Source organism: Pimephales promelas, chromosome 13 (assembly GCF_988280905.1).
Source record: "Pimephales promelas chromosome 13, fPimPro1.hap1.1, whole genome shotgun sequence".
In the NCBI taxonomy this organism is placed as follows: Eukaryota; Metazoa; Chordata; class Actinopteri; order Cypriniformes; family Leuciscidae; genus Pimephales; species Pimephales promelas.
In genome coordinates, this window is record NC_142781.1 from 21,634,199 (window position 1) to 21,657,544 (window position 23,346).

General features: G+C 36.9%; 3 protein-coding genes across 3 annotated transcripts; all 3 read left to right on the plus strand.

Moving 5' to 3' along the window:
* The first annotated feature begins 845 nt into the window (after positions 1-845).
* On the plus strand, positions 846-5,664 carry ahsa1a (activator of HSP90 ATPase activity 1a). Its single transcript, XM_039692505.2, has 9 exons — positions 846-1,085; positions 2,154-2,344; positions 2,426-2,508; positions 2,980-3,097; positions 3,175-3,266; positions 3,670-3,795; positions 3,925-4,026; positions 4,107-4,158; positions 4,951-5,664. Exons 1-9 carry the CDS (start codon positions 1,006-1,008, stop codon positions 5,121-5,123), a joined length of 1,017 nt encoding a protein of 338 aa, XP_039548439.2. The 5' UTR covers positions 846-1,005; the 3' UTR covers positions 5,124-5,664.
* A 595-nt stretch (positions 5,665-6,259) lies between these two features.
* Positions 6,260-16,924, plus strand: sel1l (SEL1L adaptor subunit of SYVN1 ubiquitin ligase). The gene is made up of 21 exons (XM_039692503.2): positions 6,260-6,861; positions 7,080-7,126; positions 7,298-7,466; positions 7,825-7,992; positions 8,239-8,344; positions 9,073-9,235; positions 9,464-9,517; positions 9,606-9,665; positions 9,972-10,053; positions 10,453-10,607; positions 11,196-11,252; positions 11,364-11,432; positions 11,563-11,640; positions 11,725-11,787; positions 11,872-11,959; positions 12,668-12,816; positions 12,909-13,074; positions 13,786-13,860; positions 14,307-14,479; positions 14,940-15,068; positions 15,154-16,924. The coding sequence occupies exons 1-21, from the start codon at positions 6,789-6,791 to the stop codon at positions 15,358-15,360; spliced, it is 2,331 nt and encodes a 776-aa protein (XP_039548437.1). The 5' UTR covers positions 6,260-6,788; the 3' UTR covers positions 15,361-16,924.
* A 129-nt stretch (positions 16,925-17,053) lies between these two features.
* Positions 17,054-22,537, plus strand: LOC120493719 (phospholipase B1, membrane-associated). The gene is made up of 16 exons (XM_039692504.2): positions 17,054-17,365; positions 17,585-17,649; positions 17,859-17,949; positions 18,202-18,260; positions 18,798-18,865; positions 19,015-19,058; positions 19,152-19,272; positions 19,446-19,497; positions 19,612-19,692; positions 20,009-20,074; positions 20,486-20,577; positions 20,823-20,904; positions 21,136-21,237; positions 21,376-21,471; positions 21,686-21,757; positions 21,849-22,537. The coding sequence occupies exons 1-16, from the start codon at positions 17,308-17,310 to the stop codon at positions 21,984-21,986; spliced, it is 1,287 nt and encodes a 428-aa protein (XP_039548438.2). The 5' UTR covers positions 17,054-17,307; the 3' UTR covers positions 21,987-22,537.
* Positions 22,538-23,346: the final 809 nt, after the last annotated feature.

Below are 23,346 nucleotides of genomic sequence, written 5' to 3' on the forward strand. Positions count from 1 at the left end.
TTGCTTAAATTTATATCAAATGCAATCACTTTTTATCCCACTTAAGTAGGTTACATCTTTATATGTAATTTCATAATTACTTCTGTCTTTGAAATTTGTTTAAAACATACTAACGAATGTGCTGCATATAGTTAACTAAAATAGGCCTATAATGTAATTTCTATTGAAACTTGTATGTCATGTAAAAATATTTGTAGGCCTATATTAATTTTAAATGTAAAATACAGTTAAATGTGTAATCAAGTTCTCTACCTACATTTCGATCATTTACACTATCAAAATGTGTACTTAGGCTATAGGTTTGACAAAAACATAATGATTTAAAAAGCACTTTAAAGTTAAACTTTTAATTTGACCAGGCCATTGTCATGAAAAGTAGCTACCCTAAGATGCATTTTATTTTAATTCATCGATATTATATTTCCTGCTTTTATTCCCCCAATACACTAGTCATTCAGTAAGCTACAGTTAACTTAGGTGCATGGGGTTGTCTGAATTTCAGTCCAGTTGAGAGATGATATTTGAGGGTGAGATTTAGAGGGTTGCACTGAGGTAGTGAAAATCAATTCCCAGTAGGGGGTCCGCACTCCGCAGCTTTCTCGTTTCTCGGGGAAGCTTCTCGTCTTCACCCCTGTTCTGGTACTTTCTAAGGGGCTTAATAAAGGTCTTGGGGAACAGCTGACGACTAGTTAAGCGGACAACTGACCTCTCGACTACTCCTTATTATATACAGCTTTATCTTTTGCTCCGTGCTTCCTTAAAATTTCACACTCTTAACAGTTTTGTTTTGTGCACTTTATTAAATACATACAGGCCTTCTCGTTCCGTCGTTCACTGTTCCTAAACAATCTCATGAATATTTAAAGTTCATCGACGCAGCAAATCAGCTGAGCTGCAGCTGCATACGTTTATGCACGAATTTACATATGTCAATCTGAGCTAGGCTACTAGTAACCGCATCCGCAGTTTATCGGAACATCTTGGTTCTATCACCCAAATTCTGTCATGGCCAAATGGGGAGAGGGGGACCCGCGCTGGATTGTGGAAGAAAGATCAGATGCGACAAATGTCAATAACTGGCATTGGTAAGTAGCACGTGCATGTCCTCCAGTTGGGAAAACGAGGTGTAAGTTTTGGAGCTCTTTGCAATACAGTATTGTTAAGGGCATGCCGCTAGCTGTAGGTCTGTTATGAAGTGTCTCTTAAGAAATTAAATTATTTTTCCCATCATATTTATTAATCTAGATTTAAGTTAAAATGCATAAATGTATAGGTAAAATAGATTCTGTTATTGATCAGAGATTTTGAGCTTTTTGATCACTTCCCACGTTCACATGCTCAACTATTCAATCTCAATGATGACAGAAACAGCCAAATTCAATATTGCATGTCACATCGCAGGGAACGGCTGAAACTGTTTGATATTTCATATCTACTGCTTACATCTGATTTGTAATAGATTCCCAGAGAGCCCTTTGGTTAGTTTTTTCCATTGTTTTTTTTTTTTTTTTCAAGCCTCTGGAATGTCCTGTAGGCTGGCACAAGCTATTTTTGGAAGTATGAATTCGAGACAGAATTAGACTGGTGCTCTGATGAAAAGCAAACAGAGCAATACTTTTGAACTGTCCCACTTGAAATGTCTTACTTAGTTATGTATGTATGTATTTATGTTTCAAAATATAGTCAAATCTATAGACTAACTATAAAGTACTCACCCGCCCGCAGATTGAAGTTCTTTAGGAATGACGTATAGACTTTCTTGTGGTTTTAATGTTTTTAAGGCTCAGTTTGTAGTTATAAGTCCCACAGGAGGCAATCATAACAATAAAAACACTTATTTTATTGGTTCCAATACCTAAACATACACATATAATACTTGTCTATGTGTGTGTGTATGTGTGTGTGTGTGTGTGTGTGTGTGTGTGTGTGTGTGTGTGTGTGTGTGTGTGTGTGTGCAAATGTATGCCACATAGTATGCCATTGTAAACATTGTTAGAGACAGTCTAATTGGTCGGTTTGATTTATTCTCTGAATTTGGAGAAACTGAAATGAATGGTTGCAATGCATAGTTCTCGTTTAAAACATGACTCATATGCAGCTTCTATAAAACAAATTATGTTTATAATTATTTCATTTTGTTAATCTTCTTACAGGACAGAGAGAGATGTCACAAGTTGGTCTCAAGATGTAATAAATAACCTCCTTCTCAGGATTCGTGTAGAGGGTGAAGAAGGCTTATGCGAAATTACAGATGTCAGCAATATAGACGGCGAGGCCTCCATCAACAACCGTAAAGGGAAACTGATCTACTTCTATGAGTGGGTTGTTAAAGCCTCATGGACAGGTGAATGAAAGTTCTGTTTGCTTACACAACATAATAATTGGTGCATTGGTGAATCTACAAAATATTTTTTCTTCACTTTAGGAACAAGTAAAATTGGAATCAAATATAAAGGCACTGTGGAAATAGCAAATCTCTCTGATGAAAATGACATGGATGACTTAGATGTAAGTGAACCTCTCTCCCAATAAAATACTCTTTCTATACAAGTGTAGGATTACAAATTTATTTAAATGTTTAATTTAGATTCCAATACAGTAGTATTTTATATTGAGAAAGTTCATGAATGATGAGATCAGGAAATATCTGAAAACAGTAGGGGTTCCCAGGCCTGTCCTTCCTGTTCTCGTGTCTCATGCTGAGCCACATGCTTGGTTTCAGAGTGTCTCCACCTCTATGTAACCCATCCTCCTTGAAAGGTGTATCAACTACAATGTATGGCTTAGGTCAGACTTGGCTAAGATTTTTTGGATGAAGCAGACTACAGCAATGCAACAGCATTAAAGAATCCTGCTTAAAAAGAGACACCCGAGTCTCCTGGTCTTCACTTCTGAGTTTTCAAACACTTTAGAAGAAAAAGTTCACAACACAAGAGAGGATGTTGCATGGAAATCTCTAAATGATGTTTATATGTACAGATCTGTGTTTCACTGTGTAAAGACCAGCCAGGCACACCGCTGACTGATCTCATGAGGAGGGAGGGAGTCAAGAAAGTCAGAATGGCACTGGGCAACTACGTCAAACATCTTAAAACAGGCAAGGGTTCTAAAACGTCATTTTGTTTAATTTTGTATATTTATAATTAATCATATTCTTGTGACTTGTTTTTACAGAGTTCTCTCAGGGTATGATTTTACCAACAGAAAATGCACTTAACAAACAGAATCAGGAGCCAAAAGCCAAGGTCAAACTGGACAATACCCAAGTAAGTTCTCATAAACATTTCTGGTAACTTATTTTATATTTAATTTTGACTGTCTTAAGTTTGAATGATGTGTGATATGTGTCCCTTTGTTTTTACATATGTGTGTATAAGGAACAACACTCCACTCCAAACAAAATTTACCTTCGGATACAATAAAGTAACTTGAACTTGAAATTTGAGATATATAGTCATCCATCCACTTTATTTTATGTCTGAAATGGTCATCTCACATAATGTGCAGAGCAGCACAACATTTATGCTGTGTGATCAGCAAGTATAACATTAAAGATGTTTTTTCTTTTAGTTATTGTTTCAGTTATTTAAATTTGTTTGTGCTTATTTTCAGAATCAAGTTATATGTGTGCACTAGATAAATATATATATTTATCTCCCAACCCCACAGATTGGGTCCTCCACTGCAGGTAACTCTTCCAACACTGGAGTCAAAATTCCAACAGTGTCTTTCAGTCTGAAAGACACCTTCCTTACCTCACCAGAAGAGTTGTACAGGATTTTCCTAAACAAAGAGGTCAGAATAATTCTCCTATTGTTCTGTCAGCCTATACAAATGCAATCAAAACAATACAGTACATGTAAATGCATTCTGGTGGTCTTTTATGCATAGATGTGGAACTCACTTGCACTTGTCTTTTCATAGATGGTACAGGCATTTACACATCTTTCTGCGTTTGTGGATGGGTGCTCGGGTGGCAAATTTCAAATTTTGGAAGGAAATGTTCACGGACAGTTTGCAGAACTGGTAAGAATAATCATTTAATAATTTTGTTGATGACAGTAGTTTTCGAAATTGATTTTAAGAATCTTACCCTTTCCCTTTAGATTCCAGACCAGAAAATTGTCATGAGATGGAGGTTTTCAAGTTGGCCAGCTGGTATTTATTTATTTGTTTGTTTATGTATTTATTTGATTATTATATTTGTATTTATATTAAAATAGTTTTATTATCTTATTAATGAATTCACATACCACTTTTAATATTAGTAATAATGTTAGTTTTTTTGTTAGTTAGTTTTATTTAATTTTAGTTTTGTTTAATGTTAGTTATTACTTGTTTTGAATAATTATATTAAAGAGATACTTCACTCTCTGGAAAGATGAATGTGTATTTAAAATGGGTCATTTATGTAGAAGAAATGTGAAATTATTTTTGAATTTGGACATGTCATGTCCAGGAAAAATAGGACGGTAACCCCTACTACTCAGCTTTCTCCACAGAACAGAGCCTGCTAGCCTTAGCTTCCAAAAAAAGATGGCTGATACTATGTGTACATTCTGTGAGTGAGATCCCACCCTCTATGGGTGGTTTGAAAAGATGCGGGACAGCCCCTACTACTGACTGTAGTCTTTAGCCTGTGGCCAAAACATCCTCCGATGACACAAAATGACAATTTTTGCGTCATCGGAGGATTTTTTCCAGACAAAAATACATAAATCTCTCATCTCAGGGGGATATGAGGGTGGAAAGCATGGTAATTTGAAAATACTACAGGTTTCCTACAAATACAACACTTAATGCTAAATCCTGAAGTATACCTTTAAGGAATATCTATGAAGTCTGGAATGTGTCATTCATTGTGGACTGCAGCCAGTGTTGTTTACTATTGTTGGGTCTGTTTGCTTTAATCTGAGAAATGACTTTTTTTTTTTTTTAATTTTCTTTCAGGACATGCAGCAACTGTCATTTTAAACTTTGTGAATCGAGGCAGTGAGACAGAGCTGATTCTGGAGGCCAGAGGAGTTCCCAGCAATGAAGAGGAAAGGATGAAAGAGGGCTGGCAGAGATACTACTTTGATGCCATTAAACAGACATTTGGATATGGAGCACTACTCTGCTAAGCCAAAGCCCATGTTGTGTCATGCCAGAAACTCTGGACATAATACACATAGGCCTTAGTTCATTTAGGACATTTAAGTCACTTTAATATACATGCACTAGAAAAATCATTGGTGTGTATCTTGAGACAAAAAATAGTCTGTGACATTTTAAGATATGTCAGTGCAAGTTACTTTCAGTTAAAACTCAAACATGCATTTTAGTCTGGGACTAGGTTTATGTCTTATCTGTGAAACCAGGGGTTGGATTAAAGAAATGATATCTGTGGAGGTGTGAATATGAAACACTTGTGTATATCCTGCCTGCACCAGTTAGTTGGATGCCCACAAACACCTGTGCCACTCAATGAAAATAGTTGACTAAATTCTTTTTGTATTTGTAATTGCATTGCATTAGTCATGTTTGAATGTAATATATATTTTTGATTGTTATGTCTGGGCATTCCAGATATAGATATTGAAGAATTTAAAACTGTTTTATAAATTAGATTATATTTGCCCGTGATGAAGTGAAAGTCAAATTAATTGTATGATCATGATTCTCTCTCTCTCTCTCTCTCTCTCTCTCTCTCTCTCTCTCTCTCTCTCTCTCTCTCTCTCTCTCTCTCTCTCTCTCTCTCTCTCTCTCTCTCTCTCTCTCTCTCTCTCTCTCTCTCTCTCTCTCTCTCTCTCTCTCTCTCTCTCTCTCTCTCTCTCTCTCTCTCTCTCTCTCTCTCTCTCTCTCTCTCTCTCTCTCTCTCTCTCTCTCTCTCTCTCTCTCTAAATATATATAATATATATGTCAGATCTTATCCGAACATCGGTTACTGTTGTAATAAAACAGGAAATACATGTTTTAACTTAACAGCCTTAAACATGCTTATCACATTTGAAACCTTACTTATGTAGACTACATAATATTTGACTATTTAAACTAATAATTAATATTATTTCATATTTTATATACCACACTGTTTACTTCACACACGGCTGAGAGAGAGTCAGCTGTTCACAGGCGTTCCCACATCCTGAAAACTGTCGTGTACACTTCTGCTCCATTCCTCCATTCGCGTATCTGTGTGTGCACAGCTGATTGGTCAATTGACTTTAGAAGCGCAACGATTGGCTATCACCCTCTGTCTCGTATTCTGATTGGTGAAACCGCCGCGGATTAGGAAATAGGTGGTCGGTCTGTGAACAGAAATATGATGAAACACGAGAAACCGTAAAGACGGGCGATTTGTCTTGTGTTGTTGAATTTGATAGACATTGCGGTTGCCTTGGAAACATTATTCCGAAATCGTCCTGGAAATAATATTAAAGGTCCGCAAGCGCCACAGCAATAGTCTCTAAGAGGTGCTGTGTGTTTAACGTTAGCTCTGCTAGCTGTGTGTTGTTAGGCTGTCACTGAGTTAGTTACATTTAGCTGCTTGGTTCAAATGCTGTGCTTATTGTGTTAATGTTACATGTATGCGAATGGATTGTTTTGCTGTAATCCATTTGGGCTTTTGGGAGAAGTTTTGGCTTGCTGGTCAAGTTCTATAGCTAGTGGGTTATGCAGTCAGGTGCAGTTCACTGACACATTTATATAGCTAGATGGCTAGTTAGGATAACAGATAGCTGATGTGCTGATTTAGTTATTTAAGTCAGATTTTTAGTCGTTCACTGCGTTTCGCACGCTCTGGCAACATGAATCCCATTAAGAAGTCTTGTCTGGTCCTTATTGTGGCATTAGCTGTGACTTTGGATGTGACAGCTGGTGGTGAGTCAAAATCTTAAAGTATTCAATGTTCAGTAAAGTATTCAGTATTCCACTTTATTAAATATTCAATGCTTAGTCTATTAGAGACAAGTACATGTTTATTTAGACTTTAACTAAAGTGTAAAGCTAATTAACAGTTTGAATGTTTTAACATGTATTGTATGTAAGTCTAACCCTATATAAACTGTAAACTTGGCTGTTTGGTGCATTAATTGCAGAAGTAATACCAGATGAGGAAGGCGATGCACAGGTCGGTGCGCCTCAGGTAATACAGCATTAAGTCATAAGATGTGTGTATATATATATATATATATATATATATATATATATATATATACTATACTATACGTACACACACACACATGTTTGTTGTAAACAATGCTATGTTCTTTGTGATCTTTGCATCTCATTGCATCAATGGTTTTGTCGAAATCAGAGCACAGATAAGGATGGCTCCAGAATTTTGTCGGGACATGCATATGTTCCTAAAGATGCCCAGCCTGACAGCAGCACAACAGACACTAGTGTGGAAAGCGAGATTGAGGCGATTGAAAAGGAAGATCTTCCAAGTCAGCCACCTCCACCAGAGGAACGTCGTAAAGAAGGTGAGTCGGAGCCAGATGGGGTCTGCAGGTGCTTCCTGGTTAATATAAAGCATTCAACTCTTAAGAAGTTAGATTTTTCTGTACATTTAGCATAATTTTATCTGTCTCTCTCTATTTCGCAGCTATTATTTTACTCCCACCATTAGGGGTTTGATACTATTTGTCTCATATGTTGTCGTTGCTTAAGTTTAAGTTTAACTCCACAAAATCCTTCTTTTCTGTTCATTGCCTACAGCTTGCAGTGTCTGTTGAGAAAAGAAACTTGCTCACTCATGCATTCACCTGTGTCTGGTTGGTTTCCTGTGAAAGTGTCTGGTTATTGTGTTATTTTCTCATTGGCGTTTATCTTGTGACGTAGTTCCGGTGGTGACTGGTGGGACGGCCTCTGGTGAGCCCTGCGTCTTTCCTTTTCTTTTCCAAGGGAAAGAGTTCTCGGAGTGCACTACTGAAGGCAGAGGAGACGGGAGACTGTGGTGTGCCACAACGTACGACTACAGCACTGATAAGAGATGGGGCTTCTGTGAAAGTGAGTGAGCTATTATTGGTAGCATACTTAAGAGTGCTTTATATTGTAAAAATGAATCATATTGTTTACTACTTTAGTTGAAATCAAAAGAGTTCTCTGCACATTAGTAGAAAGGTGTTTTTTTGCATAATTAGCTTGGATATGAGAAGATCAATGCTAAAATACTGACTGATATAAATCAGTCATGATCTTTTAACACTTGCAGTTGTTATACCAATTGTGGGTGATGTCTATGTGTCCTCACAGCGGAGGAGCAGGCAGAGCAGAGGAGGTTGGTGGAAGAGGCTGAAGAACTGTACCAGGCCACACTTAGGGTGATCAATGGTACCAACCGGAGGAGCCAGAAGAAAGAGTGAGTGCTGTGCCATGTATATTTCTTATTGCTTGCAATGCTCATGCAAAAGTTTTCCTGTTGTTTTTATGTCTTCAAGATATACTTTCTGAAAGAAATGTGCAAGAAACTGTACTACAAGAATGTAGCTTGTACAGTATCTGGAAAGGTTCACCTTTGTATCTTACCTAACCCTAAAGGGCGCATACTTGTATCTTGTGTTTTTTTTTTTCTTCTTTTTTTTCCTGACAGGATAGTTTTGGTTTCTCTGTTGTTATAAAAATATGAAATGTGTTTTTATTATACCACTGTTCAAATGTTTACTGTCAATAAGAGTTTTTTTTTTTTAATGAAAAATATTATTCTAAATTCTTTATCTAGCAAGGATGCATTAAATAGATCAAAAGTGACAGTAAATACATTTATAATGTTAACAAAAGTTTTCTAACTAAAATAATGTTCTTATGAACTTTCTATTCATCAAATAATCCTAAAAAATATGTATTATGTTTTTTACAAAAATATGGTGACTGAGAGAGCTCTATGCACTTCAACTGCAGAAAACTCATGCAAATAGGAAAAAAAAAAACACCTACAAATGATTAATTTTGGTTGCTTTGTGAGGATTTGCAGCTGATAAAACAATTGCTGATAATTGCTTAAAATAATAAAGCTGATAAAATAATTGTACTGATCCCAGACTTTTGAACGCGAGTATATTCATCATTGTGTTCATTTCTGTATTACAGGTTGTATGAAAAACTCCTGAAAGTTGCAGAGATGGGTCATGCTAAGGCTATGGAGAAGGTGGCATATGCCATGCTTTTTGGAGACTACTTACCTCAGGACGTTCCTCAGGCGAAGGAGATCTTTGAGAAACTGGCACTGGAGGGCTTTCCTAAAGCTCAGACTGTAATAGCAACTGTTTTTATTTTTATTTACTGTTTAATGTTAATACTGATGCCTTTTTTGTCCTGTGACTCATTTAAAGCTGTTTAAGAATAGCAGCTGTGTGCTTGGTTATTTTATCAATGCTGTTATGGCATCTGCATCAGGAAAACTTTTTTTTTTTATATATATATTATGGTTTTTGTTTTGTTTTTTTTACATTGAGGTCCCATCAAATTTGTGTTCACACAGGCACTCGGTTTCCTATATGCTGCAGGATTAGGAGTGAACTCTAGTCAAGCAAAGGTATCCTCTAATGACATTCATCAAGCAATTCATGCTTACTTTAAATGTGAATGTTTACTAAAAAATCCTGTATTTAACCTAATTGCAGGCATTGGTGTACTACACTTTTGGAGCTTTGGGTGGAAACCTAGTTGCTCATATGATTCTGGTAAGAAGAATGATTTTCTGTCCTATATTTTAAACAAGGAATGATCTTGTTCCAGCCAGGAAACAAGACTTGGATTAGTCTTATCTTATGTATCAAGTCTTATTTGACTTTGCTTACATCTCACTGAGTGTCTAGGCAAGCCTTTGGAACTACTGAAATTCTGACCGACACGTTGGCTCAGTTACATGAAGCAAAGTTGAAACCTCAGACCTTGTGGCATTTTTCAATGCATTGGTACTGCATAGGTTTTTGTTTGTCCTGCCGTTCATTGCTGTGCTGTCTAATAAATTTGTGCTTTCTTTTCAGGGATACAGATATTGGGGAGGTGTTGGGGTTCCTCAGAGCTGTGAATCTGCTCTTACTCACTACAGACTTGTGGCCAATCATGGTAAATTTTGCAACATTGCTGTAAATTTTGCAACATTGCTTCCTCAGATGCAATTCTCATACACATCTAAATATGTCTAGTTTTAGCACAACATAATTTATAAGGTCCCTGGTGGCCACTTGTAATGATGAGATCTTAATACTTACTATGATTTTTTGGTTAGTCCATTTAAAAAAAAAAAGGATTCATTTTCTACATAGTGACTTACTTCTCACATCATACATGCGAAAGGATTGTTTTCTGAGCAGTTTGGACATAAAAAAAAAGACCTAGAAATATGTAACACATTTTTGGGTTCAATTTACTCATGCTGTGCTGATAGATTTTGGTTATAACGTCCACCATTAATTACTAGTACCACTTAGTTATCCTCACTGTGTGTCTGTCTGTCTACGTTAGTGGCCAGCGATGTGTCCCTGACAGGGGGCAGTGCAGTACAGCGGATCAGGCTCTTGGATGAAGTGGAAAATCCGGGGTCTAGCAGTGGAATGCTAGAGGAGGATTTAATCCAGTACTACCAGTTCTTGGCTGAGAAAGGAGATGTGCAGGCACAGGTATAGTAAAACCATGTTGTTTTGTATGTGGCATTATTGAAATCGATCCTCCTAGGAGGCTCCTTTTTTTTTTTTTTTTTTTTTTTTTCCACAGATTATCTGTCTCATATTCTACTGTCAGGACATAATGTCCGTTTTAACAAATATATACATTTTTTTTTTTTTTTCACAGATTATCTGTCTCATATTCTACTGTCAGGACATAATGTCCGTTTTAACAAATATATACATTTATTTATTTTTTTTTCACAGATTATCTGTCTCATATTCTACTGTCAGGACATAATGTCCGTTTTAACAAATATATACATTTTTTTTTTTTTTTTTTCAAAACTTAACCTACAGCAGCTTTAATCAAAATAACTTCTTCTCTAAAGATGCATTCACTGGAGAGAGGGCAGGACAGCAATAGCAAACTACAACAATCCAATCAATTCCCAATTGAAAAAAATCATGTCCAGCAATCCAAAAAATGTTTTTCTTCTCTCATTGGAGAAGCCATGTCAGGCAATATACGTCACAATGTATTTGCATTGACGTCTACCTGTATTTGTTGAAAACTGTCACATTTGCATTTTTTTTGTCTAGGTGGGTCTGGGCCAGTTACATTTACATGGAGGTCGAGGTGTAGAACAGAATCATCAGGTAATTTCTGTTCAGGTGTATTTTGTAGCCAGGCTCTGCTTGTATTTTAATAACTTAATTAAATTATGTGAAATAATGATTTTATACTTTCTTTTTGTCATTAAATTCCAGCGAGCATATGAGTACTTTAACCAGGCAGCAAATGCAGGCAATACACATGCAATGGCATTCCTTGGAAAGGTATTGACATGAGTGTTTTTTTATTTATTTAAATTTTTATTGGACTGGATGGTCATTCTTGACCTGTGTGGCTTAATCTTTCAACCTCCTTGTCTATCTTTTTTTCCTCATTCTTATTCTATTGTCTCAGATGTACTCTGAAGGCAGCGAGTACGTGCCTCAGAACAATGAGACGGCCCTGCAATATTTCAAAAAGGCTGCAGACTTGGTGAGAATCTTTTCCCCCGTCAAAATTCAGAAACGCTTCATTTTCAAATGATCTCCTCTAATCCTTTATTTTTTCATCTTTTAGGGTAATCCAGTTGGCCAGAGTGGCCTTGGTATGGCTTATCTGTATGGAAGAGGTGTTCCTGTGGTGTGTTTCCTGGATGAGCAAGAACTAAACACTATATGACCTTTAAATTACCTTTTCAGTTATTGTTTCTTCTCGTTCCTGCAGAACTATGACCTTGCACTGAAGTATTTTCAGAAAGCTGCAGAGCAGGGCTGGGTGGATGGACAGCTACAGCTGGGAACCATGTACTACAGTAAGTGTGTGCTGGAGAGGGAGATTATGTGCAAATTATGTGATTTATTATTTTTTTTCTTTACTTCTGTTTCTTTGCCTTTTCTGCTTTCACTGCAAGAGGGAAAAATAAGCAGTCATTTATTATAAACGGGAACAAATTTACTGAGCCAGTAAAGGCCATGAAATATATGAAAAAATATTTACAAATGTTACATTTTATATATAAATATTGTGATTAATTTAGTAATCGCTTGATCTACGAAAATAAGTTTACTGCTCATATTTCCAGAGCAAATATTAAAAGTGTGCATATTCCTAGATGGCAGCCTCAGAATACAAAACAGATTATTATTATTATTATTATATCAAAAACATTTCATCAGACATTCCAAAATTTGGGGAATATAACAACAGCTATTACTGTCATTAATTATTTAATGGAAATTAAATAAAAAATGTAATTAAAAAAATGTAACTCTACCTATCTTTCTAGCTCACCGTGTCATTACTTCAATTGCGATTTATCTTATTTTTGTCTTAAATCACAGCAGACTCTTTTGGCTTGGTTGCCTAGGTGATTGTTGCCATGCCAAACTCCCACCTGCATTCTGCTTTGACATGATCTTGACGAACATTGAGGACTAAGGAGTGTCTTAGTCATTTCAGCTTGTGGGTGTTTGAGAGTATGAAAAGTGCCTTTATGACTCTCTAATTCTTCATATTTTAGATGGGATCGGAGTAAAGCGTGATTATAAGCAGGCACTTAAATTCTTTAACCTGGCATCTCAAGCGGGCCACATCCTTGCCTTCTATAATCTAGCCCAGATGCATGCCACGGGGACTGGGGTCATGCGCTCCTGCCACACTGCAGTGGAGGTGAGGCATTATTCATGGCATTTCATGATGCATAGCCATGTGTCAAAAAGCTTTTCTGATAGTGTTTAATGTATGTGTATTTGTGAGTGCAGCTCTTCAAGAATGTGTGTGAGCGAGGCCGCTGGTCAGAGAGACTTATGGCGGCATACGGGAGCTTTAAGGAGGGAGATCCGGACTCTGCTCTTGTACAGTATCTACTGCTGGCCGAACAAGGCTATGAGGTTGCTCAGAGCAATGTGGCCTTCATCCTCGATCAAAGTGAGTATGGGCTCTACCACCAGAGGGCGTCAGACCCCCAACACCTACATGCATGTTAATGGTGGTTTCTAGTTAAAAGCTGGTCTGAGAAAGCAAACCTGGACCTTTCTGACCCTTTAAATCTGTCCTTATTGTTTGCCCTGCCTTGTAGTTGTAATTTTGTTTTTAAACCATATCTTTATTGCAAAAATATGAAACATAACAAGAAAGTCTCCAAAAAATGCCCAATTTACATAAACTGTTACTACTGCCCGCAATCGGAATTTTGTAATAAAGAACCGGATGAAAATGATTAAAATCTTAATTTTTATTAGGCCTGGAAAAGTCATGGATGTATACCTTATATTTTATAGAAAGTATTATCTTTTAAAGGGAATGTAATTATCATTATGATTTTATTCTCTGCTCTAAAATATTAATTGGATTGTCTTTGCTAGATAATTTAAAAAGTTCTTAAAAACTAATATATAGCTGATTAATTATAGTTATTTAAATAAATTAATTAAAAATGCAATGAAAGTATGTGGGAATGTACAAAGGTCACAGCATCTTCCGTGATGGTAAAGCAGTCTGCGCAGAGCCCACTTAAAGATTCGTCAGCCTTTCCTTTCATGTTTGCTGTCTCTTGGCAAATGAAAACCCAGCTAAATTAAGCTACATCACATTTGTGAAGGTAAATCTGACTCTGTCTGTTTTTGTGTCTTTTTTTAGAGGGGTCACAGATCTTCAATGAGAATGAAACGTACCCACGGGCTTTGCTCCACTGGACCAGAGCAGCTGCTCAAGGTTAGACTGTCCTCTTCAACCCATACAGTCTCTCTAACAAAATGCCAAAGTGCTTTGATGGCCTTACAACCATTATAGTGAGACAAATATAACCAATTACTACAAAGCTCTCTCAGATACTTGATCCTGATTGGTCATTTATGGCATTATGTGTTGTCAGATATTTCATTGTATAATTAATGCTAAACTGTATTTGAGCATTGTAGCCACTAGCAACCAGTCTAAAATGAATTCAATGTTTCATGCCTATTTATGTACTTACTTGCTACATATCCACGTAACAAGCTGGATCATGTATTGTCAGACGGCCATTATCGCTAAATAAACCCCTTCAGACTGAAACAGGATTCCTCTGCTTCTGTTTTTATAATTTCATTTTAATTTCCATGAGGCTGTTGAACATCCAGGATATTTGTAACATTAGCTGTTTTATCTTTTGTTTACAGGATACACAGTGGCCAGAATCAAGCTGGGTGACTATCATTTCTATGGCTATGGCACTGATGTGGACTATGAGACTGCTGTCATTCATTATCGTCTGGCCTCTGAGCAACAGCATAGTGCACAGGCCATGTTCAATCTGGGATATATGCACGAGAAGGGCCTCGGTATCAAACAGGTGAAATCTCCATGTATATTTACATATAGCATGTATACACTACTGTTGAAAAATTTGGGGTTGGTAAGAATTTATGTTTTTGAAAGAAGTCTCTTAATGCTCACCAAGGCTGAATTTTATCTGATTAAAATACATTAAGAGCCATAATGTTGTGAAATATTACCGTTTAAAATAGCCATATTGTGGTTTTACATATTTCAAAATGTGCTTTATTCTTGTGATGGCAAAGCTGAATTTTTGTAGAAACTGATACATTTTCCCTCCAGAATTTGATGAAGAGTTCAAAGAAGAGCATTATTTGAAATAGAAATAATTTATAATATTATAAATGTATTTGATGTCACTTTTTAAAGCATCCTTGTTGAATAGAAGTATTCATTTCTCTCTAAAGACCCCAAACATTTGAACTGTCGTGCTTACAATTAAATGTGCACTAATGTTTTTGGTTGTTCCTCCACAGGACATTCATCTGGCTAAACGTTTCTATGACATGGCTGCAGAGGCCAGTCCCGATGCCCAAGTTCCTGTGTTCCTGGCCCTGTGCAAGCTGGGCCTCATTTATGCACTACAGTACCTGCAGGATCTCAATGTAAGTCGCATCTTTCAGTGAGGATCCACCTTAAATCTGACATGTCTCAAGGTCATAACCAATAAATTGCATCTTCTTTCTGCAGCTGAAGGAGGTTCTATCTCAGGTGGATCTTGACCAGTTACTGGGTCCAGAGTGGGATCTCTACCTCATGACTGTCATTGCTCTGCTCTTGGGCACAGTGATTGCATATCGGCAGAGACAATACCAAGCCATACCTAGAGCCCCTGCAGCACCCCCTAGACCGCCAGGCCAGCCTGAGCAGCCTGCCGAAGAGCCTGAGGAACAATGAGAGAGCAGGGATCAGGGTGGAGGTGACCGAACGGGACTAGGGGTACCTTGAGAACGAATTGAGGCCCATTAGCTTCTCTATCCCCGGGACAGCCGCTGACACCTACACCCTGCTGTGGTCTTTAATCCTGTAAACCCCCTAAAGAGCTTTCAGGACTCTTGTTGCCCTGTCCAGCCCCTCTCTAGTCTTTTTTTACTTTGGCTTGGGGAAAAACTAGATGAACTTATACGATTTCTTAAACGTGCGCCTCAGGGTTTTGCCAGGTGAAATAATATTTGTGCAAATCAACGATCACTATGTAGGGGGTAAAGGATGACATTGCTGAAGGAACTACGGTAGTTGTTCCTGAATTTTGCTTGCCACTGTGCTAAAAGTCACGGATCATACCTATTTTGTGCAACCCATTCATATTTTTTGTTGTTGTTAGTATTAAGTTTGGTACAAATTCGAATTCGGACACCATGCCTCATTGGGATTCAGAGTGCGAGATGGGCTGCGCTCTGAATTCAATATGTAAAAAGTTCATACTATAAGCATGTGTTCCTTTTAAGTGGCTTGCTAGCGGATTTTTCTTTTCTTCTTTTCCAGAAATTATTATATACAAATTATTTATAATGTCAGTATTTGGACTAAAGTTGTTTTCACCTGCACATAGATGTAGATTTCACTTGATAAAAACATGAGCAGTTACAGATGAATAAATTACATGGTAAGTAATACCAGGTTATCACTCTGCCAAAAGGCTTTTTATTGCCATAAACGCTCACCCTGCCAAACTTTAAATCATTGAGACGGCCCTTGACCTCATTTTGTGTGTCTGTAGCATATTTATGGTAAAGATTCAAGGCTGGTGTCCATTATGTTTCAGATTGTTAAACCTCTTTCTTCTGTCATTCAACTTTTCCAAAATAAGATATGAATTCCACTGCATACATGCAAAACATTTTAATTTGTTAAATGGGTTGCTGAAATGCACAGTTTTGGTATTACAAGACTCCTTTTTTTATTTTCAGATCAAAACATTTAATGTTCTCAAAGCTATTTTTGATGATTATCATATAAGGTCTTTTGCTCCGTAACATCAGCTTCCTGAAGCGGGTTAATTTGCTTCAGAATGTGGCTTTGTGTGCTGAATCTTAGTTTTAGGTTCTTTTTTTCAGAGGAAAATATTTTTCCAGATAACTTAAATTGTGAGCATGTCTAGAATATTTGATCGTTTGGCGATGGAATGTGTCTGTCGTTTCAGGATATATAGCAATACCACAAAGTTTGGTGTAAAAAAAGAAAAGAAACTAAAATCTGTAATGTAAGCCTACATATGTGAATAGGATGTAAAGGATTGTTTTTCATGCGAAGATGCACCAAAGCATAAGTCTGTTTTTGTGGAGTTCACGTAGCAATGGTTTGAAACTATAAAAATCATATAACAGATTCTTCTATGTAAATCAAGCCGCTCATAGTACAGAGATGACAACGGATGAGTCTTAAAAAAAAAAAAAAGCAAATAATTACACTTTCAACTGGCAATGTTTCTAAATAACTAATAAAAATCAATGGGTTCACAGCGGATGTCATTTCCTATCTTAATATAATTAGACCAACAAATGCTATTCTGTCCAAACAAACATCCAGTGCGCATCATCAACATCAACCGCCACCTTATTTATTTCTCTCTAAAAGGATTCCTGGTCCTGATCTGCATTGCGCTTCGGGTCCTTTTCTCCCAGGCCCCAGTGCTACATGGTTTCTAGTAAAGCTCTCTGAGGTTGTGAATGGTCACCAGTCCCCTGGCAGTTGCATGTGCATCTGGATCATGCTTTATGTCGGTGGGCCTGAACTTCGTCACTCAGCTGTTTTGGGTGGGGGAGATAAAGGGGCACTGATATAATGGCCCCGTTCTCTCTGCACGCACATCCATTGTGCTAACCAGCTTGGAAACGCTCCACCATGGAGTGGCTTTTCATTGCCGTGGCAACCTGCTTGCTAGCCCTCTGCCCTGTCAAAGGTAAGTACTAGAAGCATCCAGAGCTGCGAAGATAAGCTGGAGCGCAGGGCCCACGATACATGTGTGAGATTGACCTGGGATTTGGTGGAGCGAGATGTTTATGTCAACCTGTGTTGAAGGCCTTTGTGCTTGTGCTGTACCAATGGAGGCTGGTCTCTGTATCTCATTTTGACTTTTGATAAGGCTCAAGTACTCATGAATCGTAATATTCATCTCAAGGTGACGAGTGGAGGCTGGAATATGAGGAAGGACTCAGTCACTACAGCGAGGAAGCGCTTAGAAAGGTGCGTTTGTGTATTTGTGATTGTGGGCTTTATCATCTGGTTGAGGATGTTTTTCTTTGACATGAGGTCATAAATACAACTGTCCAATTAGTTTATTTTTGATGCATCATAATATTAACATAATTTCAGTGGTCTATCTATGGGGTGGCATGAATGTTTTGGTTGTGATGTCACAGAAACCGCCTGTTTGGCATGTTATTTTGTTACAGGAGTTTCCTGAGAAGACCAGGCCAATCAGTTTCAAACATCCACTGTTCACGTGTCCTGATATGAGCCCCTCCTCTTCTGTGCCAACCTCAGGTAGGCTGGTCTGGGGTCTTCATTTTAGACTATTTTTCCACATTGTGACGAGATTTGCCAATGATGAATACACACTACTGATCTATAGTCAGTACGATCAAGCTTGACCAGTGCTAGTCATGCTGGAGACAAAACATTTTTGTTTACATTAACACTGATGTTATCATTGATGCATGCTGGCTCTTGTACCACAGACAAACAGCATTATAATGTTTTGCTACCTGCTCTTCTGATTCGCTGTATCTCTTGTAGTTGAGCTGGTGAGGGCAGCAGATGTTAAAGTGATCGCTGCCCTTGGGGATTCATTGACAGTGAGTGTGATTATTCACTCTTTCCTTTTTTCCTGTTAAGTGGACTTTTCATTAGTTAGCTGACTACAGAATTAATTCTACATTATTTTTAATCATGATTATTCATGGGGAAAAATGAGGTAAACAACCAAAAATGCAAATTCTGTCATCTTTTACTTGCCCAAACCTGTATGAGTTTCTTTCTTCTGTTAAACACAAAAGAAGATATTTAGAAGAAAATGGGCAACAAACAGGCCCAAGGCTCCATTGAATTCCATAGTATTTTTTATTTTTTTTCCTACTATGGAAGTCAATGGAGCCTTGGGCCTGTTTGGTTGCCCATGTTCTTCTAAATATCTTCTTTTGTGTTTAACAGAAGAAAGAAACTCATACAGGTTTGGAACAACTGAGTGTGATGACACAGTTTTCATTTTTGGGTGAGCTATACCTTTAAGGTGTACAAGTACGTACATTTGTTATTGATGCAGTTACTGATAATAGAAGGGTTTAGCGAAATAAAGCAATAATGATCTCTAATAGTAATTGTCTCACTTGTAGACAGCCATTGGTGCAAATGCAACCACAGTTCTTGGCATACCGATTGAATTTCGTCACGTGTCATGGAGGTAAATGTAGTACTACTAATATTTCGTGCTTTTAGAAATAAAGTGACTTATATATCCAGTATGATGATATTTTTCATACTTTGTGAAGTTCTAATAATTTGGCAAAGATATTTGCCCAGAATTTAAATTTTTTTTCCATGTTTTTAAAGCATTGGAGGCTATGGATCCTTTCAAGATGTCATTACACTGGCAAGTACGTCCTTTTGCCTCAATATCAGTCGTATGAAAAGTAAAAATGGGTGAATTGGACTGAAATGAATTAGTCTCTTTTGTGTTTTTGATTTAGACATCATTCGACTCTTCAACCCCCACTTAGTGGGTCCTGCCCCAACCAAGACGGTCCATGGTACCCCAGCTCCCCTATGCGAGACTGGATTTAACCTGGCTGTAACCGGACACAACACCTTGTAAATGCTAGTACATCCCTAGTCATTCTTCATAAATGGTTGTTAAAGAGCAAACACCTGAAAATATGCCATCAAGATATAGCCTATTTTTACTTCAACTGTATTTTGCGACCTTTCATTTAGCGAATGTGGTTTTGGATCAGTTGATGATATGAGTTTTGCTTTCTTCCTAGTAATCTTCCTGAACAAGTCCGACATTTGATTGATACATTGAAAACATATGAGGTAAATGCATTATTGCTTTCCTAAACTAAATGTGTTTGTCGTCTGCTTCTATTGCTTATTACATATACAGATGCTGAAATCTTGGCATCATAGTGATTCCATCTTTTCCTGCAGGATATTGACTTTGATGAAGACTGGAAACTGTTGACCATTCTAATTGGGATGAATGACATCTGTGATTACTGCAAAGACAAGGCATTTCTTACAAAGCTGTTTCTTTGGCAAACTACAGACAGAAGATTCTTCTACAGTATTGACAGATTTTGTTCAAAATGTCAAAGCGGGAACAATAGGAGGTTTAAAACAAATGTTAAATTGATTGTGAACACATAGACGCTTGTAGAGATGATCATCAACATGAGTAATATCTCCTTGAAGTGTGTTTGCTCTTTGAGAAACAGCAGTTCTAGGCAGTAAAAGTGACCTTTAAAGAGTCTATATTCAGACATATTGTGCTTTAGGAGTGTCTTTATAGAGCCTCTAAATTGATGTCCTCTATTTATGCACACAGTCCCTGTTTTCGGTGGAGAACTTTGTCCATTACATGACTGTGTCCTTGGAAATGCTGATGAATGAGGTAATATTAGATTTCGTGATATAATATTCTAATGCTTGGGTTTTTAAAAATGTTATAAAAATGTCACTTATGCGCATACAGTAAAAACAGTAATAATGTGGGTGAATTATTGTAATTCTAAGTAACTGTTTTCAATTTTACTGTATTTAAAAAGTCATTTATTCCTGTGATGGCAAAGCTGAATTTTTATCATCATTACTCCAGTCTTCAGTATAAACATATTTTCTTATGGTAAATATTGAAAACAGTAGTTTTGCTGCTTAATTGTTTTGTGGAAACTGATTTATTTTTATTCTCATTCAGATACTTTGATAAATATAAAGTCCAAAAGAACAGCATGTATTTGAAATAGTAATCTTGTGTAATATCATATATGACTTACACATTTTTTTTATTAACTTACCTTTGCAGGTTCCTCGAATGATAGTGAATGTGGTCCAGATACTGCCGATGGAGACCCTGAGGGAAGTACAGAAACCCACCCCAGGATGTGTGCTCCAGAGGTACAAGAAATTAAATCAAGCTTTAAAAAAAATGAGCTAAGGGCAAGTGTGGTGATGTCATGGATGCTAATTGTGCATGAAAATAAATACACAATGCATATCAAGTAATTCTTTCAAAATCAAAAATCTCTTTGAATGTTTATGCGGTTGTTACATGATGCGTCAGTTTGTTCAAGATGGCTATCTTTGCTCTTTCAGTGCTACAGGTTTATTTTTTCTCATATTCAATGCTCTGATCTCTCCAGGTCATTTTGCTCCTGTCTGGTAAAGCCAGCTGCTGGATCTGCTGATCTAAAGGAGCTGGTTGGAGTCAACTTAGAGTTCCAGGTGGATTTTTTTTTTTCTTCTCAATTTTCTAAACAGATATATTACAAATCTATAATTTGCAAAATATGGTGCTAAACTGTGTGGTAAATGTGGTTGCACTTTATTTTAAGGTGTCTTTGCTTCAGTGTAACTATACAGTTTAATTAACGTGGACTTACTATGTGATACAGTTACTGTATGTAACAAGGACACTGAAAAATAAAATGTTACCCAAAATATCTTTTGTTTTAGAAAGCACTGGAGCAGCTCTTGCACAGTGACCGTTTCTTTAAGAATGACTTTGCTGTAGTTTTGCAGCCGTTCTTGAAACACGCAGACCCTCCAAGACTCCCTGTAAGAAGTGACCACTGATTGTTATGTTTATAATTTATGCCACATTTCAGCTTTGCATTAGGTTTAAAATGTCAAATTTCCATTAAAATGTGAATGCGCTGTTCAAGGTTTGTGTCTTGTTAATTTTTCCCTGATTAGAATGGGAAGATTGACATGAGCTTCTTTACCCCGGACTGTTTCCACTTTACTATGAAAGGACACGAGGAGCTAGCCAAGGGACTGTGGAACAACATGGTAAGTTTTGGTTTCTTTTACTCAGAACAAATTCGCACAGCTCCATTTAATACAATGTATTATAAATATCAAATAAAATATATAATAACTGAAACATAGAATAAAATTTAATTTCGATGTACACATCAGCCACAACATCTGATTATCTCTTTCACTGTCGTATAGGCACAGTTTGTCATTCTGAAATCGTGTTTCTCATTTTTTTTGTGGCAAGTTTCAACCTGAAGGGGAGAAGTTTCTGGTGGAGAGCTTTTCAAACTCTATTGAGCTTATTTGCCCCCCAGTGGTAAGAAATTGTTATTGGTGTAAATGTTCTATTTTTCTATTATTACATCCTTTAATTTTATTTTTTTATTTTTCAAACTGACAAATCCTAGAGTCATCCATACATTTACACCAGACCCACTGTTGTAAAGCCAGGCCCGTCAGCTGGCATCAGACTAGCTGTTCTCCACCTCATGCTTGCCTTGGCTTTCCTTCCACTGTGGTTGGCTGTAAATCTGGCCTCCTTGTAGGACATCCATATGGAGTATCATGGTACATCATGTCTGCCCACCTGATGTTCTACTTGTGCTAAATAGCAATGCTTTGACAGTCTCAGAACCATTGAGGATCTATTTTGAGACTTGAGCCACTGCAGGATGATCTATGATAAAACTGGGGAACGAGGGAGTGAAAGGTGAAAAAACAAGTTGTTAAAAAAAGAAAAATGGACTTATAATCAGTATCATATTTAATTGCTCTGTGGAGTTTCTGCAATGGAAATGTTAAAACCTCAGAATCGAACAATAAATGCTAATGTGATGACGTTTTCTGATATACCCAAATAAAATGGCACAAGAGCAGGTGCAAAGCCACGTTTAGCTCTGCGTAATGCTGCTATAATTCATTTAGGTACGAAAGGTAACCGTGTTAGCTGATTCCGGGTTGTCTGAATAAAAACTGCCAGAGGTTACACTGTAAACTCATTAAGCCTCTGCGGATAAAGGATTTGAATGTTGAGTGAGAACAATTGTTTTGCTTCTGAGAGCATGGTGAAAAGTAAACTGTTTGCGATCTTCCTAATGCCCGCAGTAATAAGATCATTGTTTTGGATGCTGCAACATGAGAAGTCCTTTTGGTCTTCTCAAATAAAGATTTCAGAAGGGACTCTTACCTCTTTTCCTTGCTTTTTTTTACTTTACGCGTTTTCCATACATGCTGAGGGTTCTTCATGGGTCAATAAATTCTTCCATTACCAATCAAATAACCTTTCTTTATAGTTATTCTTAAAGGTTCTCAGCAGCTCCTAGATTCTTGGAAACAAGTTTTTTTCTTTCTACACAAAACATATAAATAAAATGAATAATTATTCAATAAAATAAATTCTAGCAATACAATTAAATGGGCTGTAGCAAATTACCTCAATGAAATATGGATAATTAATTATTACTTGTTATAATTATAAATATTTGGATCAGTTAATAAAAATTAACTTGATTTAGCAGAATTGGTTCAGTGAACACACGTTTTAATTGTCAATCAACTCACAGAAAGATTTTTTTTTGTGGCCGCAGAAAATTATCTTTCCTGCTGGGTGCAGGATGTGCAGTCTCAGATGAAAGTTATGATGGTTCAATTATTCGTTATGATGGTTCTAGCAGTCTTGCTTTTTAAAAGAAGTTTGCAACAAAGAAACTATCTGCAGATATTTATATATACATATTTATAATATATTTTATATAATCTAAGGTTTATTTGTGAATTAATATCTCTATAGTTGTTTAAGAAGTGAGTTGCAATTATTTATTTATTAAACTTAAAATAAACAAATTAACAGATTTAACCCAGCTCTGAGAAACTGCTTTCTGTGGTTAAATTGTGTATTTTTATTAT

Coding starts and splice junctions, on each gene's coding strand:
- ahsa1a (XM_039692505.2), top strand. CDS start 1,006: ATGGCCAAATGGGGAGAGGGGGACCCGCGCTGGATTGTGGAAGAAAGA. Junction 3,267..3,669: donor TCAAACTGGACAATACCCAA/GTAAGTTCTCAT, acceptor CCAACCCCACAG/ATTGGGTCCTCCACTGCAGG. Junction 4,027..4,106: donor ACGGACAGTTTGCAGAACTG/GTAAGAATAATC, acceptor CTTTCCCTTTAG/ATTCCAGACCAGAAAATTGT.
- sel1l (XM_039692503.2), top strand. CDS start 6,789: ATGAATCCCATTAAGAAGTCTTGTCTGGTCCTTATTGTGGCATTAGCT. Junction 7,127..7,297: donor CACAGGTCGGTGCGCCTCAG/GTAATACAGCAT, acceptor TGTCGAAATCAG/AGCACAGATAAGGATGGCTC. Junction 11,433..11,562: donor CAATGGCATTCCTTGGAAAG/GTATTGACATGA, acceptor CTATTGTCTCAG/ATGTACTCTGAAGGCAGCGA.
- LOC120493719 (XM_039692504.2), top strand. CDS start 17,308: ATGGAGTGGCTTTTCATTGCCGTGGCAACCTGCTTGCTAGCCCTCTGC. Junction 17,950..18,201: donor CTCTTCTGTGCCAACCTCAG/GTAGGCTGGTCT, acceptor TATCTCTTGTAG/TTGAGCTGGTGAGGGCAGCA. Junction 20,905..21,135: donor GAGTCAACTTAGAGTTCCAG/GTGGATTTTTTT, acceptor CTTTTGTTTTAG/AAAGCACTGGAGCAGCTCTT.